Raw genomic sequence first — 25617 nt, 5'->3', positions numbered from 1 at the left:
AGTCAGTATGAGGGCTGCTGGGTATAGATGCTGGTCAGTCAGTATGAGTGCTGCTTAGTATAGATGCTGGTCGGTCAGTATGAGGGCTGCTAATATCAGTCTATAGATGCTGGTCAGTCAGTATGAGGGCTGCTGAGTATAGATGCTGGTCAGTCAGTATGAGTGCTGCTTAGTATAGATGCTGGTCAGTCAGTATGAGGGCTGCTAATATCAGTCTATAGATGCTGGTCAGTCATTATGAGGGCTGCTGAGTATAGATGCTGGTCAGTCAGTATGAGGGCTGCTGAGTATGCTGGTCAGTCAGTATGAGTGCTGCTTAGTATAGATGCTGGTCGGTCAGTATGAGGGCTGCTAATATCAGTCTATAGATGCTAGTCAGTCAGTATGAGGGCTGCTGAGTATAGATGCTGGTCAGTCAGTATGAGGGCTGCTGAGTATAGATGCTGGTCGGTCAGTATGAGGGCTGCTGAGTATAGATGCTGGTCGGTCAGTATGAGGGCTGCTGAGTATTGATGCTGGTCAGTCAGTATGAGTGCTGCTGAGTATTGATGCAGTCAGTATGAGGGCTGCTGAGTCTAGATGCTGGTCAGTCAGTTTGAGGGCTGTTGAGTATAGATGCTGGTTGGTCAGTATGAGTGCTGCTAATATCAGACTATAGATGCTGGTCAGTCAGTATGAGTGCTGCTGAATATAGATGCTGGTCGGTCAGTATGAGGGCTGCTAATATCAGACTATAGATGCTGGTCAGTCAGTATGAGTGCTGCTGATTATAGATGCTGGTTAGTCAGTATGAGGGCTGCTGAGTATAGATGCTGGTCAGTCAGTTTGAGGGCTGTTGAGTATAGCTGCTGGTTAGTCAGTATGAGTGCTGCTGAGTATAGATGCTGGTCTGTCAGTATGAGGGCTGGTAATATCAGAATATAGATGCTGGTCAGTCAGTATGAGGGCTGCTGAGTATAGATGCTGATCAGTCAGTATGAGTGCTGCTTAGTATAGATGCTGGTCGGTCAGTATGAGGGCTGCTAATATCAGTCTATAGATGCTGGTCAGTCAGTATGAGGGCTGCTGAGTATAGATGCTGGTCGGTCAGTATGAGGGCTGCTAATATCAGACTATAGATGCTGGTCAGTCAGTATGAGGGCTGCTGAGTATAGATGCTGGTCAGTCAGTATGAGTGCTGCTTAGTATAGATGCTGGTCAGTCAGTATGAGGGCTGCTAATATCAGTCTATAGATGCTGGTCAGTCAGTATGAGGGCTGCTGAGTATAGATGCTGGTCAGTCAATATGAGGGCTGCTGAGTATGCTGGTCAGTCAGTATGAGAGCTGCTTAGTATAGATGCTGGTCGGTCAGTATGAGGGCTGCTAATATCAGTCTATAGATGCTGGTCAGTCAGTATGAGGGCTGCTGAGTATAGATGCTGGTCAGTCAGTATGAGGGCTGCTGAGTATAGATGCTGGTCGGTCAGTATGAGGGCTGCTGAGTATAGATGCTGGTCGGTCAGTATGAGGGCTGCTGAGTATTGATGCTGGTCAGTCAGTATGAGTGCTGCTGAGTCTAGATGCTGGTTAGTCAGTATGAGGGCTGCTGAGTATAGATGCTGGTCAGTCAGTTTGAGGGCTGTTGAGTATAGCTGCTGGTTAGTCAGTATGAGTGCTGCTGAGTATAGATGCTGGTCTGTCAGTATGAGGGCTGGTAATATCAGAATATAGATGCTGGTCAGTCAGTATGAGGGCTGCTGAGTATAGATGCTGATCAGTCAGTATGAGTGCTGCTTAGTATAGATGCTGGTCGGTCAGTATGAGGGCTGCTAATATCAGTCTATAGATGCTGGTCAGTCAGTATGAGGGCTGCTGAGTATAGATGCTGGTCGGTCAGTATGAGGGCTGCTAATATCAGACTATAGATGCTGGTCAGTCAGTATGAGGGCTGCTGAGTATAGATGCTGGTCAGTCAGTATGAGTGCTGCTTAGTATAGATGCTGGTCATGAGGGCTGCTAATATCAGTCTATAGATGCTGGTCAGTCAGTATGAGGGCTGCTGAGTATAGATGCTGGTCAGTCAGTATGAGGGCTGCTGAGTATGCTGGTCAGTCAGTATGAGAGCTGCTTAGTATAGATGCTGGTCGGTCAGTATGAGAGCTGCTAATATCAGTCTATAGATGCTGGTCAGTCAGTATGAGGGCTGCTGAGTATAGATGCTGGTCAGTCAGTATGAGGGCTGCTGAGTATAGATGCTGGTCGGTCAGTATGAGGGCTGCTGAGTATAGATGCTGGTCGGTCAGTATGAGGGCTGCTGAGTATTGATGCTGGTCAGTCAGTATGAGTGCTGCTAAGTCTAGATGCTGGTCAGTCAGTTTGAGGGCTGTTGAGTATAGATGCTGGTCGGTCAGTATGAGGGCTGCTAATATCAGACTATAGATGCTGGTTAGTCAGTATGAGTGCTGCTGAATATAGATGCTGGTCGGTCAGTATGAGGGCTGCTAATATCAGACTATAGATGCTGGTCAGTCAGTATGAGTGCTGCTGAGTATAGATGCTGGTTGGTCAGTATGAGGGCTGCTAATATCAGACTATAGATGCTGGTCAGTCAGTATGAGTGCTGCTGATTATAGATGCTGGTCAGTCAGTATGTCTGCTGTTGCCTTATACCTTGAGTGCTGATATCTTTGTACATTCTAGATCCGAGGAGGGAAGCTGATGATTTCCAACACCAGGAAGACGGATGCTGGGATGTACGTCTGCGTGGCGACAAACATGGTGGGAGAGCGAGACAGTGAACCAGCACAGCTGGTGGTGTTTGGTAAGCTGGGCGCGTGGCGGGGTGTGGAGTGTAGCGGGATTCTGCCCTCATGGTCCGGAAGTGGCTCAGGCTGCAGATTACACAGCGCTAATGTCGGGGAGGAACAGAGAGACTTATTATCCTCACGCCACAAGGGGAAACGTCACATTCTATCGCCTCACATGGCAAAGGAAACGCTTATTTCCCAACAATTCACAAAGCCTGGGTCAGTGCTGTGTCATATGTGTATATCCCACTATTGCCGGTAATTATGGGCTGTATGTCCTGCTGGTAATGTATCATCCGGGGCTTCTATGACATATGTATGACAGGATCCAAGGTAGCAGCCACCTAAATCCTGGTTATAAGGGGGCCTCCCAGAATTCTTGTCCCCATGCAGCGGCCTGATTGAGGTACCCCAATACCCGTCCTCCCCACCGGCTGCGTGGGATGACGAGTCAGTGTAGAGTACCCATGTGGGGGGATATGATGTGTTACATGTCGGGGTACCCCTTACACCTTGTGTCTTCTTATTTGCAGAGCGCCCCACCTTTGTTAGACGACCCATAAACCAGGTAGTCTTAGCAGATGACATTGTGGACTTTCAATGTGAGGTCCAAGGAGACCCGGTGCCCACAGCTCGCTGGCGGAAAGAAGAAGGAGAACTGCCCCGGGGAAGGTAACCCCATGACTTATGTCACCGACCTCGTCCCCTACCGTTCTGTAATACAGTAACAGAGCACAATGTCAATTGCAGGTATGAGATTCGCAGCGACAACACCCTGCGGATCTCACGCGTGACCGCGGAGGATGAAGGAACCTACACGTGTATCACAGAGAACAGTGTCGGCAAATCTGAGGCTTCCGGGTCCCTTGGGGTTCACGGTAAGACAAGGTTCCGATATGTTTACCACGTTCTTCCTAGTTAGATCCCATCCTCACCACAACCCCCCCCCCCCTCCCCATGTACCTCCCCCACACGTCTCCCCCATGTGCCTCCCTGCCCTCATCTCCCACATCCTGTCTGTTACGCCCTTCTATGGGTCTGTTATACATTTACATATCTATCCTGTACTGTATGATACGTCATATATTGTATTGCACATATGCAGGAGTCCCCATAGGTAAACCCACCTTTGTCACTAGCATCTGTATCCGTGTGTTCTCACCCTTTTAATTCTCTTTTCATTTTTGAGTTCTTCGTTTCATGTAATCATTTGACAGCATTTTAATTCAATCAAACTCATCCCATGCTTTCTTTTTATTTTTATTCACGTTGTTCCAGTCGGCCCATTCTGTAAGTATCCATTTCATGTCATTTCATGCATGGGGGGAGGGGGGGTGGGCACGCTCCTCTGATATTGCTGCATGGTTTCATCCCGATGTTTAGTCCCTCTGCAGACACGTCAGGAGTCAGCCACAAAAATATGTCTGTGTTGTGTCCCAGGGTTGGTCTCTTCTACATGTGGAACTCTGCAGCCAGCTGTGGCCATTCGTATTGTGTCCTGTCCTCCGTTTGTAGGTCCTGCGTATAAGTGATTGTCCTATTACCTTCATAGATCTCTACTAACCCACTAACCTTCATCCCGTGGTTTTATCATTGCTACATATTTGGTGTAATCCCAACTGTTTCTTACTGGAAAATGAATTCAAGGTTCACGCTCCTGATTCAGTGTCCTGTATGTTATAGCCAGGTGACCGCAGAGTGTCCTGTATGTTATAGCCAGGTGACCGCAGAGTGTCCTGTATGTTATAGCCAGGTGACCGCAGAGTGTCCTGTATGTTATAGCCAGGTGACCAGAGTGTCCTGTATGTTATAGCCAGGTGACCGCAGAGTGTCCTGTATGTTATAGCCAGGTGAACGCAGAGTGTCCTGTATGTTATAGCCAGGTGACCGCAGAGTGTCCTGTATGTTATAGCCAGGTGACCGCAGAGTGTCCTGTATGTTATAGCCAGGTGACCAGAGTGTCCTGTATGTTATAGCCAGGTGACCGCAGAGTGTCCTGTATGTTATAGCCAGGTGACCGCAGAGTGTCCTGTATGTTATAGCCAGGTGACCGCAGAGTGTCCTGTATGTTATAGCCAGGTGACCGCAGAGTGTCCTGTATGTTATAGCCAGGTGACCAGAGTGTCCTGTATGTTATAGCCAGGTGACCGCAGAGTGTCCTGTATGTTATAGCCAGGTGACCAGTGTCCTGTATGTTATAGCCAGGTGACCGCAGAGTGTCCTGTATGTTATAGCCAGGTGATCAGTGTCCTGTATATTATAGCCAGGTGACCAGAGTGTCCTGTATGTTATAGCCAGGTGACCGCAGAGTGTCCTGTATGTTATAGCCAGGTGACCAGAGTGTCCTGTATGTTATAGCCAGGTGATCAGTGTCCTGTATGTTATAGCCAGGTGACCGCAGAGTGTCCTGTATGTTATAGCCAGGTGACCAGAGTGTCCTGTATGTTATAGCCAGGTGACCGCAGAGTGTCCTGTATGTTATAGCCAGGTGACCAGAGTGTCCTGTATGCTATAGCCAGGTGACCGCAGAGTGTCCTGTATGTTATAGCCAGGTGACCAGAGTGTCCTGTATGTTATAGCCAGGTGACCAGAGTGTCCTGTATGTTATAGCCAGGTGACCAGAGTGTCCTGTATGTTATAGCCAGGTGATCAGTGTCCTGTATGTTATAGCCAGGTGACCGCAGAGTGTCCTGTATGTTATAGCCAGGTGACCAGAGTGTCCTGTATGCTATAGCCAGGTGACCGCAGAGTGTCCTGTATGTTATAGCCAGGTGATCAGTGTCCTGTATGTTATAGCCAGGTGACCAGAGTGTCCTGTATGCTATAGCCAGGTGACCGCAGAGTGTCCTGTATGTTATAGCCAGGTGACCAGAGTGTCCTGTATGTTATAGCCAGGTGACCAGAGTGTCCTGTATGTTATAGCCAGGTGATCAGTGTCCTGTATGTTATAGCCAGGTGACCAGAGTGTCCTGTATGCTATAGCCAGGTGACCGCAGAGTGTCCTGTATGTTATAGCCAGGTGACCGCAGAGTGTCCTGTATGTTATAGCCAGGTGACCGCAGAGTGTCCTGTATGTTATAGCCAGGTGACCGCAGAGTGTCCTGTATGTTATAGCCAGGTGACCAGAGTGTCCTGTATGTTATAGCCAGGTGACCGCAGAGTGTCCTGTATGTTATAGCCAGGTGACCAGTGTCCTGTATGTTATAGCCAGGTGACCGCAGAGTGTCCTGTATGTTATAGCCAGGTGATCAGTGTCCTGTATATTATAGCCAGGTGACCAGAGTGTCCTGTATGTTATAGCCAGGTGACCGCAGAGTGTCCTGTATGTTATAGCCAGGTGACCAGAGTGTCCTGTATGTTATAGCCAGGTGATCAGTGTCCTGTATGTTATAGCCAGGTGACCGCAGAGTGTCCTGTATGTTATAGCCAGGTGACCAGAGTGTCCTGTATGTTATAGCCAGGTGACCGCAGAGTGTCCTGTATGTTATAGCCAGGTGACCAGAGTGTCCTGTATGCTATAGCCAGGTGACCGCAGAGTGTCCTGTATGTTATAGCCAGGTGACCAGAGTGTCCTGTATGTTATAGCCAGGTGATCAGTGTCCTGTATGTTATAGCCAGGTGACCGCAGAGTGTCCTGTATGTTATAGCCAGGTGACCAGAGTGTCCTGTATGCTATAGCCAGGTGACCGCAGAGTGTCCTGTATGTTATAGCCAGGTGATCAGTGTCCTGTATGTTATAGCCAGGTGACCAGAGTGTCCTGTATGCTATAGCCAGGTGACCGCAGAGTGTCCTGTATGTTATAGCCAGGTGACCAGAGTGTCCTGTATGTTATAGCCAGGTGACCAGAGTGTCCTGTATGTTATAGCCAGGTGATCAGTGTCCTGTATGTTATAGCCAGGTGACCGCAGAGTGTCCTGTATGTTATAGCCAGGTGACCAGAGTGTCCTGTATGTTATAGCCAGGTGACCGCAGAGTGTCCTGTATGTTATAGCCAGGTGACCGCAGAGTGTCCTGTATGCTATAGCCAGATGACTGCAGAGTGTCCTGTATGTTATAGCCAGGTGACCAGAGTGTCCTGTATGCTATAGCCAGGTGACCGCAGAGTGTCCTGTATGTTATAGCCAGGTGACCAGAGTGTCCTGTATGTTATAGCCAGGTGACCAGAGTGTCCTGTATGTTATAGCCAGGTGATCAGTGTCCTGTATGTTATAGCCAGGTGACCGCAGAGTGTCCTGTATGTTATAGCCAGGTGACCGCAGAGTGTCCTGCATGTTATAGCCAGGTGACTAGTGTCCTGTATGTTATAGCCAGGTGACCAGTGTCCTGTATGTTATAGCCAGGTGACTGCAGAGTGTCCTGTATGTTATAGCCAGGTGACCAGAGTGTCCTGTATGCTATAGCCAGGTGACCAGAGTGTCCTGTATGTTATAGCCAGGTGATCAGTGTCCTGTATGCTATAGCCAGGTGATCAGTGTCCTGTATGTTATAGCCAGGTGATCAGTGTCCTGTATGTTATAGCCAGGTGACTGCAGAGTGTCCTGTATGTTATAGCCAGGTGACCGCAGAGTGTCCTGTATGTTATAGCCAGGTGACCAGAGTGTCCTGTATGCTATAGCCAGGTGACCAGTGTCCTGTATGTTATAGCCAGGTGACCAGAGTGTCCTGTATGTTATAGCCAGGTGACCAGAGTGTCCTGTATGTTATAGCCAGGTGACCGCAGAGTGTCCTGTATGTTATAGCCAGGTGACCAGAGTGTCCTGTATGCTATAGCCAGGTGACCAGTGTCCTGTATGTTATAGCCAGGTGACCAGAGTGTCCTGTATGTTATAGCCAGGTGACCAGTGTCCTGTATGTTATAGCCAGGTGACCAGAGTGTCCTGTATGTTATAGCCAGGTGATCAGTGTCCTGTATGTTATAGCCAGGTGACTGCAGAGTGTCCTGTATGTTATAGCCAGGTGACCAGTGTCCTGTATGTTATAGCCAGGTGATCAGTGTCCTGTATGTTATAGCCAGGTGACCAGTGTCCTGTATGTTATAGCCAGGTGATCAGTGTCCTGTATGTTATAGCCAGGTGACCAGTGTCCTGTATGTTATAGCCAGGTGACCAGAGTGTCCTGTATGTTATAGCCTGGTGATCAGTGTCCTGTATGTTATAGCCAGGTGATCAGTGTCCTGTATGTTATAGCCTGGTGATCAGTGTCCTGTATGTTATAGCCAGGTGATCAGTGTCCTGTATGTTATAGCCAGGTGACCAGTGTCCTGTATGTTATAGCCAGGTGACCAGAGTGTCCTGTATGTTATAGCCAGGTGACCAGTGTCCTGTATGTTATAGCCAGGTGACCAGAGTGTCCTGTATGCTATAGCCAGGTGACCAGAGTGTCCTGTATGCTATAGCCAGGTGACCAGAGTGTCCTGTATGTTATAGCCAGGTGACCAGAGTGTCCTGTATGTTATAGCCAGGTGATCAGTGTCCTGTATGTTATAGCCAGGTGATCAGTGTCCTGTATGTTATAGCCAGGTGATCAGTGTCCTGTATGTTATAGCCAGGTGACTGCAGAGTGTCCTGTATGTTATAGCCAGGTGATCAGTGTCCTGTATGTTATAGCCAGGTGACCGCAGAGTGTCCTGTATGTTATAGCCAGGTGACCAGTGTCCTGTATGTTATAGCCAGGTGACCAGAGTGTCCTGTATGTTATAGCCAGGTGACCAGAGTATCCTGTATGTTATAGCCAGGTGACCAGAGTGTCCTGTATGTTATAGCCAGGTGATCAGTGTCCTGTATGTTATAGCCAGGTGATCAGTGTCCTGTATGTTATAGCCAGGTGACCGCAGAGTGTCCTGTATGTTATAGCCAGGTGACCAGAGTGTCCTGTATGTTATAGCCAGGTGATCAGTGTCCTGTATGTTATAGCCAGGTGACCAGAGTGTCCTGTATGTTATAGCCAGGTGATCAGTGTCCTGCATGTTATAGCCAGGTGATCAGTGTCCTGTATGTTATAGCCAGGTGACCAGAGTGTCCTGTATGTTATAGCCAGGTGACCAGAGTGTCCTGTATGTTATAGCCAGGTGATCAGTGTCCTGTATGCTATAGCCAGGTGACCAGAGTGTCCTGTATGTTATAGCCAGGTGATCAGTGTCCTGTATGTTATAGCCAGGTGACCAGAGTGTCCTGTATGCTATAGCCAGGTGACCGCAGAGTGTCCTGTATGTTATAGCCAGGTGATCAGTGTCCTGCATGTTATAGCCAGGTGACCAGTGTCCTGTATGTTATAGCCAGGTGACCGCAGAGTGTCCTGTATGTTATAGCCAGGTGACCAGTGTCCTGTATGTTATAGCCAGGTGACCAGTGTCCTGTATGTTATAGCCAGGTGATCAGTGTCCTGTATGTTATAGCCAGGTGATTAGTGTCCTGTATGTTATAGCCAGGTGATCAGTGTCCTGTATGTTATAGCCAGGTGACTGCAGAGTGTCCTGTATGTTATAGCCAGGTGACCGCAGAGTGTCCTGTATGTTATAGCCAGGTGACCAGAGTGTCCTGTATGTTATAGCCAGGTGACCAGAGTGTCCTGTATGTTATAGCCAGGTGATCAGTGTCCTGTATGTTATAGCCAGGTGATCAGTGTCCTGTATGTTATAGCCAGGTGACCAGTGTCCTGTATGTTATAGCCAGGTGATCAGTGTCCTGTATGTTATAGCCAGGTGATCAGTGTCCTGTATGTTATAGCCAGGTGATCAGTGTCCTGTATGTTATAGCCAGGTGACCGCAGAGTGTCCTGTATGTTATAGCCAGGTGACTGCAGAGTGTCCTGTATGTTATAGCCAGGTGATCAGTGTCCTGTATGTTATAGCCAGGTGACCGCAGAGTGTCCTGTATGTTATAGCCAGGTGACTGCAGAGTGTCCTGTATGTTATAGCCAGGTGACCAGTGTCCTGTATGTTATAGCCAGGTGATCAGTGTCCTGTATGTTATAGCCAGGTGATCAGTGTCCTGTATGTTATAGCCAGGTGACTGCAGAGTGTCCTGTATGTTATAGCCAGGTGACCAGTGTCCTGTATGTTATAGCCAGGTGATCAGTGTCCTGTATGTTATAGCCAGGTGATCAGTGTCCTGTATGTTATAGCCAGGTGATCAGTGTCCTGTATGTTATAGCCAGGTGATCAGTGTCCTGTATGTTATAGCCAGGTGATCAGTGTCCTGTATGTTATAGCCAGGTGACTGCAGAGTGTCCTGTATGTTATAGCCAGGTGACCGCAGAGTGTCCTGTATGTTATAGCCAGGTGACCAGTGTCCTGTATGTTATAGCCAGGTGACCAGAGTGTCCTGTATGTTATAGCCAGGTGACCGCAGAGTGTCCTGTATGTTATAGCCAGGTGACCGCAGAGTGTCCTGTATGTTATAGCCAGGTGACCGCAGAGTGTCCTGTATGTTATAGCCAGGTGATCAGTGTCCTGTATGTTATAGCCAGGTGATCAGTGTCCTGTATGTTATAGCCAGGTGACTGCAGAGTGTCCTGTATGTTATAGCCAGGTGACCAGTGTCCTGTATGTTATAGCCAGGTGATCAGTGTCCTGTATGTTATAGCCAGGTGATCAGTGTCCTGTATGTTATAGCCAGGTGATCAGTGTCCTGTATGTTATAGCCAGGTGATCAGTGTCCTGTATGTTATAGCCAGGTGATCAGTGTCCTGTATGTTATAGCCAGGTGACCGCAGAGTGTCCTGTATGTTATAGCCAGGTGACCGCAGAGTGTCCTGTATGTTATAGCCAGGTGACCAGTGTCCTGTATGTTATAGCCAGGTGACCAGAGTGTCCTGTATGTTATAGCCAGGTGACCGCAGAGTGTCCTGTATGTTATAGCCAGGTGACCAGAGTGTCCTGTATGTTATAGCCAGGTGACCAGAGTGTCCTGTATGTTATAGCCAGGTGATCAGTGTCCTGTATGTTATAGCCAGGTGACCAGAGTGTCCTGTATGTTATAGCCAGGTGATCAGTGTCCTGTATGTTATAGCCAGGTGATCAGTGTCCTGTATGTTATAGCCAGGTGACCGCAGAGTGTCCTGTATGTTATAGCCAGGTGATCAGTGTCCTGTATGTTATAGCCAGGTGATCAGTGTCCTGTATGTTATAGCCAGGTGACTGCAGAGTGTCCTGTATGTTATAGCCAGGTGACCGCAGAGTGTCCTGTATGTTATAGCCAGGTGACCGCAGAGTGTCCTGTATGTTATAGCCAGGTGACCAGAGTGTCCTGTATGTTATAGCCAGGTGACCAGAGTGTCCTGTATGTTATAGCCAGGTGATCAGTGTCCTGTATGTTATAGCCAGGTGACCAGAGTGTCCTGTATGTTATAGCCAGGTGATCAGTGTCCTGTATGTTATAGCCAGGTGATCAGTGTCCTGTATGTTATAGCCAGGTGACCGCAGAGTGTCCTGTATGTTATAGCCAGGTGATCAGTGTCCTGTATGTTATAGCCAGGTGATCAGTGTCCTGTATGTTATAGCCAGGTGACTGCAGAGTGTCCTGTATGTTATAGCCAGGTGACCGCAGAGTGTCCTGTATGTTATAGCCAGGTGACCGCAGAGTGTCCTGTATGTTATAGCCAGGTGATCAGTGTCCTGTATGTTATAGCCAGGTGACCGCAGAGTGTCCTGTATGTTATAGCCAGGTGATCAGTGTCCTGTATGTTATAGCCAGGTGACCGCAGAGTGTCCTGTATGTTATAGCCAGGTGATCAGTGTCCTGTATGTTATAGCCAGGTGACCGCAGAGTGTCCTGTATGTTATAGCCAGGTGATCAGTGTCCTGTATGCTATAGCCAGGTGACCGCAGAGTGTCCTGTATGTTATAGCCAGGTGACCAGAGTGTCCTGTATGTTATAGCCAGGTGATCAGTGTCCTGTATGTTATAGCCAGGTGATCAGTGTCCTGTATGTTATAGCCAGGTGACCGCAGAGTGTCCTGTATGTTATAGCCAGGTGACCAGTGTCCTGTATGTTATAGCCAGGTGACTGCAGAGTGTCCTGTATGTTATAGCCAGGTGACCGCAGAGTGTCCTGTATGTTATAGCCAGGTGATCAGTGTCCTGTATGTTATAGCCAGGTGACCAGAGTGTCCTGTATGCTATAGCCAGGTGACCGCAGAGTGTCCTGTATGTTATAGCCAGGTGACCGCAGAGTGTCCTGTATGTTATAGCCAGGTGACCAGAGTGTCCTGTATGTTATAGCCAGGTGACCGCAGAGTGTCCTGTATGTTATAGCCAGGTGACCAGAGTGTCCTGTATGTTATAGCCAGGTGACCGCAGAGTGTCCTGTATGTTATAGCCAGGTGACCAGAGTGTCCTGTATGTTATAGCCAGGTGACCGCAGAGTGTCCTGTATGTTATAGCCAGGTGACCAGAGTGTCCTGTATGTTATAGCCAGGTGACCAGAGTGTCCTGTATGTTATAGCCAGGTGATCAGTGTCCTGTATGTTATAGCCAGGTGACCAGAGTGTCCTGTATGTTATAGCCAGGTGACCAGAGTGTCCTGTATGTTATAGCCAGGTGATCAGTGTCCTGTATGTTATAGCCAGGTGATCAGTGTCCTGTATGTTATAGCCAGGTGATCAGTGTCCTGTATGTTATAGCCAGGTGACTGCAGAGTGTCCTGTATGTTATAGCCAGGTGACCGCAGAGTGTCCTGTATGTTATAGCCAGGTGACCGCAGAGTGTCCTGTATGTTATAGCCAGGTGATCAGTGTCCTGTATGTTATAGCCAGGTGACCGCAGAGTGTCCTGTATGTTATAGCCAGGTGATCAGTGTCCTGTATGTTATAGCCAGGTGACCGCAGAGTGTCCTGTATGTTATAGCCAGGTGATCAGTGTCCTGTATGCTATAGCCAGGTGACCGCAGAGTGTCCTGTATGTTATAGCCAGGTGACCAGAGTGTCCTGTATGTTATAGCCAGGTGATCAGTGTCCTGTATGTTATAGCCAGGTGATCAGTGTCCGGTATGTTATAGCCAGGTGATCAGTGTCCTGTATGTTATAGCCAGGTGACCGCAGAGTGTCCTGTATGTTATAGCCAGGTGACCAGTGTCCTGTATGTTATAGCCAGGTGACCAGAGTGTCCTGTATGCTATAGCCAGGTGACTGCAGAGTGTCCTGTATGTTATAGCCAGGTGACCGCAGAGTGTCCTGTATGTTATAGCCAGGTGACCAGTGTCCTGTATGTTATAGCCAGGTGACCAGAGTGTCCTGTATGTTATAGCCAGGTGATCAGTGTCCTGTATGTTATAGCCAGGTGATCAGTGTCCTGTATGTTATAGCCAGGTGATCAGTGTCCTGTATGTTATAGTCAGGTGACCAGTGTCCTGTATGTTATAGCCAGGTGATCAGTGTCCTGTATGTTATAGCCAGGTGATCAGTGTCCTGTATGTTATAGCCAGGTGACTGCAGAGTGTCCTGTATGTTATAGCCAGGTGACCAGTGTCCTGTATGTTATAGCCAGGTGATCAGTGTCCTGTATGTTATAGCCAGGTGATCAGTGTCCTGTATGTTATAGCCAGGTGATCAGTGTCCTGTATGTTATAGCCAGGTGATCAGTGTCCTGTATGTTATAGCCAGGTGATCAGTGTCCTGTATGTTATAGCCAGGTGACCACAGAGTGTCCTGTATGTTATAGCCAGGTGATCAGTGTCCTGTATGTTATAGCCAGGTGACCGCAGAGTGTCCTGTATGTTATAGCCAGGTGACCAGTGTCCTGTATGTTATAGCCAGGTGACCGCAGAGTGTCCTGTATGTTATAGCCAGGTGACCAGAGTGTCCTGTATGTTATAGCCAGGTGACCAGAGTGTCCTGTATGTTATAGCCAGGTGATCAGTGTCCTGTATGTTATAGCCAGGTGACCAGAGTGTCCTGTATGTTATAGCCAGGTGACCAGAGTGTCCTGTATGCTATAGCCAGGTGACCGCAGAGTGTCCTGTATGTTATAGCCAGGTGACCAGAGTGTCCTGTATGTTATAGCCAGGTGACCGCAGAGTGTCCTGTATGTTATAGCCAGGTGACCAGAGTGTCCTGTATGTTATAGCCAGGTGACCGCAGAGTGTCCTGTATGTTATAGCCAGGTGACCAGAGTGTCCTGTATGTTATAGCCAGGTGACCAGAGTGTCCTGTATGTTATAGCCAGGTGACCGCAGAGTGTCCTGTATGTTATAGCCAGGTGACCGCAGAGTGTCCTGTATGTTATAGCCAGGTGACCAGTGTCCTGTATGTTATAGCCAGGTGACCGCAGAGTGTCCTGTATGTTATAGCCAGGTGACCAGAGTGTCCTGTATGTTATAGCCAGGTGACCAGAGTGTCCTGTATGTTATAGCCAGGTGATCAGTGTCCTGTATGTTATAGCCAGGTGACCAGTGTCCTGTATGTTATAGCCAGGTGACCAGAGTGTCCTGTATGTTATAGCCAGGTGATCAGTGTCCTGTATGTTATAGCCAGGTGATCAGTGTCCTGTATGTTATAGCCAGGTGACCGCAGAGTGTCCTGTATGTTATAGCCAGGTGATCAGTGTCCTGTATGTTATAGCCAGGTGATCAGTGTCCTGTATGTTATAGCCAGGTGACTGCAGAGTGTCCTGTATGTTATAGCCAGGTGACCGCAGAGTGTCCTGTATGTTATAGCCAGGTGACCGCAGAGTGTCCTGTATGTTATAGCCAGGTGATCAGTGTCCTGTATGTTATAGCCAGGTGACCGCAGAGTGTCCTGTATGTTATAGCCAGGTGATCAGTGTCCTGTATGTTATAGCCAGGTGACCGCAGAGTGTCCTGTATGTTATAGCCAGGTGATCAGTGTCCTGTATGTTATAGCCAGGTGACCGCAGAGTGTCCTGTATGTTATAGCCAGGTGATCAGTGTCCTGTATGCTATAGCCAGGTGACCGCAGAGTGTCCTGTATGTTATAGCCAGGTGACCAGAGTGTCCTGTATGTTATAGCCAGGTGACCGCAGAGTGTCCTGTATGCTTTAGCCAGGTGACCGCAGAGTGTCCTGTATGTTATAGCCAGGTGACCAGAGTGTCCTGTATGTTATAGCCAGGTGACCGCAGAGTGTCCTGTATGCTATAGCTTAGGGTATTCCTTGCTCCCATAGGCTCAGCACAGCAGCGTCCCATCCATAGTCCTCATCATGGCAGCTCCTAGTGAAGTGAATGTGACTGTAGATCTGACACAGTTACCGAGCGTAGTCTGAGAATAGGTTTTCATTGTGCTGGCGCAGATCCCGTGTAATCAGCAGCCTGACAAGTGCGAGGCGGAGAGACCGGCATCTTCCTTAGAGAGATAATGACAGTCAGTATGGAAAGCAGGACTTTACTCTGTGTGCCGTCATCTGCATCCAGGCCACATTGCATTCCTGTTACTGCGTAACCCACAGCATGTTCAGGAAGGCTGAGTGGGTGTCAGTGCCCCACCCCTGTGTATGAGTGGGCGGGGCCTTGACACCTGCTTCAGAAAGCGGGACATGCAACATAAGGTTGTCAAAGCTGGACCTGCCTCTACCAATTTGGTGGTCTAGGCAATCTCCTCCCAGCAGTGGCACTAATGTGACCATGCCACGGAAAGTACTGACTGCAGTGCCACGGCTGCTGGTGGCTCCTCCTCTTAGCTACACCCTTTCATCCTTCAGTCACGCCCCGCAGGTTATCTCCATAATACGCAGCTTATCGCACAAAGTTACTGTACAACAATCACACAACGCCCAAACACACTACTACTACACAAAGGCTGATATTAATACTTCCATTGTAAGCCCGGACAGATGGCGCTAATACCAGGCCCTCTGTCATATTGCAGCAGGACAGCTAATAAGCAGGCAATTTCCGGGCTCTTATCAGCGGAGAGATGGGGGCCCTGATCTCACGTCTCCGGTCCCTTTCATGCCCGCTGCCTTGTTTGAAGTGGGGAAGAGTCTGTGGCTGGATAGGAGAATACGATTATCCGAGTGGACTTATTACTGTCCCATGGAGCTCTTTGAAGCGGAGTGCAGGTTTATCAGGAATTAGGTCTCCTCTGAGCTCTCATCCCCTTGTACATGACATGAAGCCTGTCCTAATATCTTTACGGCCATTTTATGTCTGTGACCTAGAGGGAAAATGCAATAAATGTACAAATGTCCTGGTTTATTGGGACGTCTCCCGCACGCAGTGTGAAGCCAGAACGCTTTTAGGAATATTTCAAATACCCCATTTAAACACGGACCTTCGGGGAGCCCTTCAGCGTAATGCGGGGGGGGGGGGGGGGGGGGGGTGTGCGGCAGATAAGCGGGTCCTTGTAAACCAGAGCCGGTAATTCAGTGTCATATTTACTAAGGTTCCTGTGCCAGGGACAATATACCCATGTGTAACACTGTAATCTGTCATCTAGAATATATCCCACTAATCGATATTGCAAACTATATCGCTCAGAAGAGCCAGAATGAGGAATATTGCTTGTAATATGGCTTAGTGTGTGTGGGGCTTTAGATTTGGGTGGGGGGTGTCCAAACCGAAATCTAAATTGCAGCTGAAAGCTACAGCAGCCACTGTTCACCCTGCACAGAAACATTATAACCCACCTAAATCTCTCTGCACATGTTACATCTGCCTCACCTGCAGCACAGCATGGTTTTCCCCGTTGGCTATTTAGCTTTGCTAACACAGCTGAATCCGTTCCTATATGTATAATGAATCTGTGTATTGAGTGTTTTGCTGGGGTACCGCAGCCAATTTCTTCTGCATTACTCAAAACTGTTATTGGTGACATGTCGGGGTATGAACCTCCTGATGACGGGTGGCATGGCTTCCATTTATAGACGACTGGTTCACGTCTGGTGCTGTCTTCTTATGATTTCATTCAATTCCAGTCCCACCCCAGCTGGTGACCCGACCTCGAGACCAGATTGTAGTCCAGGGACGCACCGTGACATTTCAGTGTGAGACCAAAGGGAACCCACCGCCCGCTGTGTTCTGGCAGAAAGAGGGCAGTCAGGTAAGTTGGCATTGCGTGGCACTTGTTATATCTTACCATCGCTCACACAGTCTGACCATCAGGACCACTTTCTGCCAGTTGTAAATGCAGAGTATCACTGGATCGTTCTGGTCCAAATGAAACTAATAGAAGTTCATTTCTCATGACGCCTGATTAACATCGTCCTAAAATAAGTTTGTTACTGAAAACTGCCTGAAATCGCCTGTTGAAACAGAAATGTGTCTGCTGTTGTACTCGATGGACTGTTACCTCCTCCTCTTTAGCAACCACTGAAATAACCTATAAACGGCACAGTTGTTGCTAAGAGGAGTCCGTTCTCCACAATCCCGCAGCCATTTGGCAGGGACCGTACATTTCATGGTTTTCAAGAGGACATTTCTGGCATAATGCAATTTCAGGCATGTACTGCCAGTGTCCTATTGTATAGTGATAGTAGTTCCCAGTGCACAGGAACAGCGATGGGGGGTGAGTGGCTGGAGTCCAGACTTAAGGCGCTATTTATGAAGCAGTGATAAACTTGTTTTGCCAGAGCAACGGGGGATCACCTTCTCCAATGCAGCAACCGGGAGAAATCTCTGCCATTACGGCAGTGGCCCAGGTTCGCTAAATAGTGACACCACTGAAATACCCCACTCCATAAAAATCCTGTGGACCCTTATGATATCCACTGGCAACCTACTGACATGAGTGTGGGTCAGCCAGCGAGCTGAGTGTAGGTTGTGTTTCGGTCAGGTCACAGACTAACCACCCAGAAACGTGAGCCACTCTCCTCCGCTGACTGGTGAAGGTGAGGCGGCCACTGGGCTAGTTACCGGTGCATGAGACATTAGCCCCAGTGAGAACAGAATGTGCCCAGAACGCCTTCTACATTCATTCTTCTATTGGGAGAAAGCATCTGTCTGTAATATATTATTTGTGGTGGACTGACAGAACCTGGTATATTGCTGCTGCTCAGAAGGTTCCCGGCCCACGTTTCCAATCACCTTTCACATGGCCGACTAGAATACAAATACTGAGGTTTCCCATTACCAGAACAAATAAACAGAGCGGGAGACACACAAACTGGTGGCGGCTGCGGCCTGGCGTTCACCTCTCACTGCCGCATACTACAGAGTAAATAACCAGAACTCAGCAGAGTAAACGCTGGGTTGTGTACCCAGGCCTGGAGCACACATAGACGGGTGACCCGGGGGCCTGCGTCACCTTAATGAACACACAGGGCCATGTCAGTAAATAGTGTTTGCTGCCTTTTGTTGTGTGGGAGGGGGTCTATGACTGATGCTCTTGACCTCATGCTCTATAAATGGATGGGGTGGGGGGCTGCACGGCTCCACGTTCTCTGGGCAGTACTCTGCCGTGTCTGGGTCTCTCTGTAACTTATTGTCTGTTTGCAGATCCTGCTGTTCCCCAGCCAGCCCCCCCAGACTGTGGGGCGCTTCTCCGTGTCTCCCAGCGGGGAGCTGACGATAATCGATGTGCAGACGGGGGACTCGGGGTACTACATGTGCCAGGCGATCAGCGTGGCCGGGAGCATCCTGGCGAAGGCTCTGCTGGAAGTGGAGGATGGTAGGACATGTACATTATATATAGGGGGTTGTCTGTCTGAGACACTGGCATTTATTTACTAAGATGGGATGTTGCTATGGGCAACTAATCGGATACTATCTATTATCTTCTAGAAGGTGCTAATTAAATAAGTAGATTCTGTTTGGTTGCTATGGGTAACGCCCCATCTTCGTAAATAAACATACTGTGAGGTAAATGTACTAAAGTTTCTAAAAATTAAAAGAGGTGATGTTGCCCATAGAAACCAATCACAGACAGAATCTGATTGGTTGCTATGGGCAACGTCACCTCTTTTCACTTTTAAGAAGCTTTAGTATATTTAGCCCTGTGACTTCCCCGTGGGGGCAGCTAATCCTGTGCTGTGATCGGCTCCTTCAGGGTGTAGGTGGCACTAGAGATGGAGAGCGCCAGGGTCAGGACGGTCACTTGGTGGAGATCATCCCAGGGTTGCAAACACCACCCTGTCCTGGTTTAAGTGGGACTGTCCTGAAACATGGACTTTAAAAGGGCCAGTATCTAGTGGGGATGGGCGGAGCTTTGGTCAGAATCTAGTGGGGATGGGTGGAGCTTTGAGCAGAATCTAGTGGGGATGGGCGGAGCTTTGGGCAGAATCTAGTGGGGATGGGTGGAGTTTAAGCCAGAATCTAGTGGGGATGGGTGGAGCTTAGAGCAGAATCTAGTGGGGATGGGCGGAGCTTTGGGCAGAGTCTAATAACGATGGACGGAGCTCTGGGCAGAGTCTTATGATGATGGGCGGAGCTTTGGGCAGAATCTAGTGGCGATGGGCGGGGCTTTGGGCAGAATCTAGTGGGGATGGGCGGAGCTTTGAGCAGACTCTAGTGGGGATGGGCGGAGCTTTGAGCAGACTCTAGTGGGGATGGGTGGAGTTTTGAGCAGAATCTAGTGGGGATGGGCGGAGCTTTGGGCAGAGTCTAATAACGATGGGCGGAGCTTTGGGCAGAATCTAGTGGGGATGGGCGGAGTTTTGGCCAGAATCTACTGATGATGGGTGGAGCATTCCCCAAAGTGGGTTTTTATGACCAATCTGAGGGGGCCTATTATGTCATTAATTGTCATATATGTTTGGTGAAATGGATCTGTCCAATCACATGACGCTTTAGCCAGGTATGGCTTTGTTCCCCGATCCATCGCACTACATATTGCATTCCGGCCTAGGTGTCTTTTAAGTTTGGTTGTTCACTTTCTGGGCTCATCCCTCCCGTTGGGCTCCCTTACCTGGAGGCTCTATCCATTGTGTCCTGGACCTTAGCCTATGCCTGTTACGTTAAACTGTGGCTTTGGCCTAGATCATCCTGGGATGGAACCTTTCCTTGTGTACTGATTTGTACCTGGTCCTCTCCATCCCACCATTTCTCCTAGCCCAGCCCTGCAGCTCCCGGCTCCAAGCAAGCAGCGGACCATTAATGAAGGCCATGGATTTGTCCTAGTATTTCTGGATATCCCTCACATCATCTAGTTGTCCCTCCACACATCTAATATGTCCCCATCCTATTGTGGCCATTCTTCTTGTTCTCTTCCCCTCCCTGACTCTTCAACACCACCATCTCCTCGGTTCTTCAAGGCTGTCTGGACATCATCCTGGATCGTGGTTGCTCACTCACTCCTCACATTGGGCCAGATGTATTAGTCTGGTGAAGTCATAAACTAGAGATAAAGTGGAAGGAGCTAACGCACCAGCCAATCAGCTGTGTTTAAAATATGACACTTGGGAGCTGATTGGCTGGAGCGTTATCTCTTTCCACTTTATCTCTTCACCAGGCTTAATACATCTGGCCCATTGTCACGTACCCACCATCTCTATCTCAGGAACATCAGCACGGAATGGGATTGACCCCTTAAGTCTCGCACAAGGCCGCACATCGGATCCTGGTCCTTGCTGAAGGCTCTGCTGCATTATCTGGTGCAGGAATCCGGCGTTGTTCCTGGATTCCACTGTTTGACTGCAAGAACAAACAAAGCAAAGGAGCGGAACAGTTGTAATGAAGCTGATCTGTACATGTTACCTTCTGGCCATACGCAGATCCCCAGCTCGCTGCTGTGTAACCTTGTCAGTCCCACAATGTAACTCTACGTCTTGTGTACAGAAAAACAAATAAGTATTTTTCTTTTATGTCAATTTGGCAATCTGCTGCCTCTTCAGACGGTGTCCACTCAATAAGCCAATTATTGTGCAGCATCTCTTGGTGTCCGTATAAGCCTCGCAGCAATAGTCCCAGTCAGAGGTATTGATCCGCTGTGGGCCTGGCGCCGGGTGGGCGGTAATACGGAATGTAGCTCCGTGATTACAAAGCAATTGCCCAGACGCACGGCAGACTCAGGAGTGTACAGAATGGCAGGGTACAAGCCACAGGTGTAATTTACAGCCCCATCACCATCAAGTGCTTCTGATTTTCTTTCTGCTCAGAGAAACTTTGCTATTTACTAAATTGCTGAATAGTTTGTGGGGATATAATGTCTTTCGGGATTGCTTTACGCTGACTGTGCTTCTGGCTGCCTGTAAGAGTTCTCCGAGGAGAGTTATGTGCAACATGCACTGCATGGCCGAGTGCTTCCTCAACTCCAGGCACCCTGACAGTCCACATCTTAGGGATAGCCATGTTTTAGCACAGTCTCTCAGTCAGCTTGATTATACCATCTGTACACAAGCAGGGAAATCCCTAATACCTGGAAGCTTGCTGCGGCAGCCGAGCAATCCCCAACCCTCGAGCGATACTGTCTGACATCGGTAAGCGGAGACTTCCCGCGTCCACCGACGGCATTGTCCAAACTTGGAATTCCGGTGTAGAATCAATAGCAATAATTATTATTATTAACCAGTGGGGAAACCTTTTATCTGCACGCGAGAAACCGATACTGTCTGCAGTGCAGCAAAAAATGTGTCCGATGCCAGCCCAAAATATACTGTATCTTGCCAGTGTTGCTCGTTTCCATTCTGGAGCAATCCCGATAAAGGAGCTGATTCAATGGGATTTCCCTGTTCAGCTGGTAAATGTCTATCACTAATCACATCGCCTTCTGGCTTCTTTCTGTGCTTTCCAGCCGCGTCTTTATATCATCAGCATAGTGTCTGGGGTTACAGGCGTGTAGGCAGCATGGTGTCTGAGCTGTATCTCTGGTGTACGTGGGCACAGGCCAGAACCGTAATGTGCTGTGCCTAGTAAAAGTGGCAAGAAGGCGCATAGAAGGAAATAATAATCCTGTGTGGTACATATAGCACCTGGTGGCACTACCTGCCCCCGTATTACCAGATGAGCGGATGCGGTACTATGGCGGTTTCCTGTGCGGGGCCCATTTCTGGCGCAGAGGAGAACCACTGGCGGGTTACATAAGCTGCGTGCTGTTACTCCCGCTTGGGTGGCCGGATTCGGAGCTGTGACAATGATCGCATTCACACCGAGTCATTCTGCGTTGCCTCCTAATCAGTGAATATCTTTTTTTCATTTTCAACTTCAAGCAAATAGGAAAGTACTTTGCCGCTCGCTGGCTTTGTAGTCCCAGACGAGCCGGGTGAAGTGCTTAATTAATTATTCCTCTCCCAAGATGATTTTATTAAGTTGCGGAGGAAATGCTGATGGATGAGGGTCTCTGTTCGGCTGCGGATGAGGACGGCTTCACGGACAGTTTGTTAAACCAACACCATTAATAGTTATTGCTGGGGAAGCTGCGACCGCGTGTTGTAATATAACAGATCGTTAATTAATCATTGATCTCTCCGTGTCTCCTGTTATTTTGCTGAGCGAACCATGTTAATTTAGCCAAGGCTGTCTCCATATTAATCAATGGCTAAATTAGAAATTGATCTCTGGTTAACGAGAGACTGCTGATGATCCTCGTTTTTCCGCGTATGGTTTATTTGGAATTATTTTCTCCACGGCGGTTAGCGGCATGCTGCAGAATAAGGGGGGCAGCACAGGGAATGACGGTACCATAGCCAGTGTCTCTGTACAGGGTTTAATAATAATATGCTTTTTTCCTGGGGAAAACCTGGAATGGAATGTTCTGCTTTTTCTAACTTATCCAACGCTTTTATGTATCTCCAGCGACATCCGATCGCGTTCCTCCGATCATCCGCAGGGGACCCTCCAATCAGACGCTGGCGGCGGACTCGGTGGTACAGATGCAATGCCATGTGTCCGGGAACCCGCTGCCAAGCACACATTGGCTGAAAGACGGGCAGAGGGTCGGTGGTAGTGACCCTAGGGTGAGCGTACTGGACAACGGAACTCTACAAATCACCCATCTACAGGTCAGTTCCCAGGGGTCCTCTCTTATGCTTCTATGTTGGCGTGAAACCATTCAGGGCCACAAACAGAATAAATCAATGTATCAGAATATAAGACGTATAGTTACCGGGCAGGGTTGTCATGGTGACCGCTCTGTGGTCCCCGAGGGGATTCCATCGCGGTCCCGTATGTTGGGGAAGCAAATAGGGATCCTGGATGTGGGCGGTGCATGGTCAGCATTACCCAAGGACCCATCTATCTGGATGACACGGAAATTACCGAGCAATTATAAATGCTCATCCCAGTATCACTTAACGACCTGCGTGATTAGATGTGAACGTTCATCTGCTTATTTAAATATTAATGGTATGAATGATAGGGAAATAAGATGTAACTGCTCGTTAGCAGTGATTTGCATTAGTGATGATGATGAGTGTATTGATAAATAGAGGACTGAAGTTTTGCCGTAATTGCTCTGTATATGAGAATGGCGCCATCGGCTGTAGAGCAGGAAGTGCGGTGGCTCTGAGATGGATACATAGTTGCACTTTGCGTTGGAATCGCTGATAGATGCACGCACATACGGTCAGGTCTGGAAGTCTGATGCCTGCACCACTGCACCAACTGTGTTGTGTTTAATAACTGTGTGGAGTTTGTATGTTCTTCATGTGCTTGCTTGGGTTTCCTCTGGGTACTCTGTGAATATAGAGTGTAAGCTCCACTGGTGCAGGGACAGATGTGAATGATCAGATGTTCCCTGTACAGCGCTGCGGAATATGTGTGCGCTATATAATAACTGGTAATAATAGTCTCTGTACAGCGCTGCGGAATATGTGTGCGCTATATAATAACTGGTAATAATAGACTCTGTACAGCGCTGCGGAATATGTGTGCGCTATATAATAACTGGTAATAAGATTCTCTGTACAGCGCTGCGGAATATGTGTGCGCTATATAATAACTGGTAATAATAATCTCTGTACAGCGCTGTGGAATATGTGTGCGCTATATAATAACTGGTAATAATAGTCTCTGTACAGCGCTGTGGAATATGTGTGCGCTATATAATAACTGGTAATAATATTCTCTGTACAGCGCTGCGGAATATGTGTACGCTATATAATAACTGGTAATAATATTCTCTGTACAGCGCTGCGGAATATGTGTGCGCTATATAATAACTGGTAATAATAGTCTCTGTACAGCGCTGCGGAATATGTGTGCGCTATATAATAACTGGTAATAATAGTCTCTGTACAGCACTGTGGAATATGTGTGCGCTATATAATAACTGGTAATAATATTCTCTGTGCAGCGCTGCGGAATATGTGTGCGCTATATAAATAACTGGTAATAATAGTCTCTGTACAGCGCTGTGGAATATGTGTGCGCTATATAATAACTGGTAATAATAGTACAGCGCTGCAGAATATGTGTGCGCTATATAATAACTGGTAATAATAGTCTCTGTACAGCGCCGTGGAATATGTGTGCGCTATATAATAACTGGTAATAATATTCTCTGTGCAGCGCTGCGGAATATGTGTGCGCTATATAAATAACTGGTAATAATATTCTCTGTACAGCGCTGCGGAATATGTGTGCGCTATATAATAACTGGTAATAATAGTCTCTGTACAGCGCTGCGGAATATGTGTGCGCTATATAAATAACTGGTAATAATAGTCTCTGTACAGCGCTGTGGAATATGTGTGCGCTATATAATAACTGGTAATAATAGTCTCTGTACAGCGCTGCAGAATATGTGTGCGCTATATAATAACTGGTCATAATATTCTCTGTACAGCGCTGCGGAATATGTGCGCGCTATATAATAACTGGTAATAATATTCTCTGTACAGCACTCCGGAATATGTGTGCGCTACATAATAACTGGTAATAATAGTCTCTGTACAGCGCTGCGGAATATGTGTGCGCTATATAATAACTGGTAATAATATTCTCTGTACAGCGCTGCGGAATATGTGTGCGCTATATAATAACTGGTAATAATATTCTCTGTACAGCACTGCGGAATATGTGTGCGCTATATAATAACTGGTAATAATAGTCTCTGTACAGCGCTGTGGAATATGTGTGGGTACTCTTTACCTAGCACGGCGCCCACGATTTTGATCGTGGGCATCGCGGGCATTGAATGCACTAAAAATCGGGTGCGACGCGACCGACGCGATGCCCGCGATTTCCCATAGGGAACAATGTTAAATGTCTCAATTGACCCGATTTTCATGTTCAATGCCTCAATTGACCCGATTTTTCCATAGAAAACAATGTTAAATGGCCCACAGAGGGCAAATAGCCACCCTGAAGTGTGAAATGGCCCCCACAATTGTTAACGCCACCCCACGATCAACTTCAACCCGTAGCGTGGCGAGCGCAGCGGTACGCGTCCTACGACCTTTTCATACCCCCACTATCCACGTCGGCGTGGAGTTGAGAATAGAATAGTGTGGCGAGCCACCGAGCCCGAAGCGTGGCGAGCGGACGCGGATACCTTCACAGGTAAACGCGTCCCTTCGCGGGCTTCACAGGTATCCGCGTCCCCTCGCGGGGCTCGCTGCGCTTGCCACACTTTCTATTCTCAACTCCACGCCGACGTGGATAGTGGGGGTATGAAAAGGTCGTAGGACGCGTACAGCCACCCCTCGCGGGCTCGCTGCGCTCGCCACGCTTTGGGTTCACGTTGATCGTGGGGTGGCGTTAACAATTGTGGGGGCCATTTCACACTTCAGGGTGCCTATTTGGCCTCTGTGGGCCATTTAACATTGTTTCCTATGGAAAAATCGGGTCAATTGAGGCATTGAACAGGAAAATCGGGTCAATTGAGACATTTAACATTGTTCCCTATGGGAAATCGCGGGCATCGCGTCGGTCGCGTCGCACCCGATTTTTTAGTGCATTCAATGCCCGCGATGGGCGCCGTGATAAGTAAAGAGTACCTATGTGCGCTATATAATAACTGGTAATAATGATCTCTGTACAGCGCTGTGGAATATGTGTGCGCTA

The 25617-nt window shown here is 48.2% G+C and overlaps 1 protein-coding gene across 4 annotated transcripts in view; it reads left to right on the top strand.

Moving 5' to 3' along the window:
* Nucleotides 1-25617, top strand: part of ROBO3 (roundabout guidance receptor 3) — a 354186-nt gene that overhangs the window by 296567 nt on the left and 32002 nt on the right. For all 4 annotated transcript variants that reach the window (XM_083163562.1, XM_083163561.1, XM_083163563.1 and 1 more), the window contains 6 exons: nt 2681-2801; nt 3321-3459; nt 3538-3665; nt 16656-16780; nt 18175-18346; nt 22408-22613. In XM_083163562.1, coding sequence (XP_083019688.1) covers nt 2681-2801; nt 3321-3459; nt 3538-3665; nt 16656-16780; nt 18175-18346; nt 22408-22613 — 891 coding nt within the window. The remainder of the gene's footprint in view (nt 1-2680; nt 2802-3320; nt 3460-3537; nt 3666-16655; nt 16781-18174; nt 18347-22407; nt 22614-25617) is intronic.

The sequence above is a fragment of the Crinia signifera genome, chromosome 19, assembly GCF_055691185.1.
Source record: "Crinia signifera chromosome 19, ASM5569118v1, whole genome shotgun sequence".
Classification (NCBI taxonomy): Eukaryota; Metazoa; Chordata; class Amphibia; order Anura; family Myobatrachidae; genus Crinia; species Crinia signifera.
The sequence above is the reverse complement of the archived record's forward strand: the minus strand, read 5'-3'. Positions and strand labels throughout refer to the sequence as shown.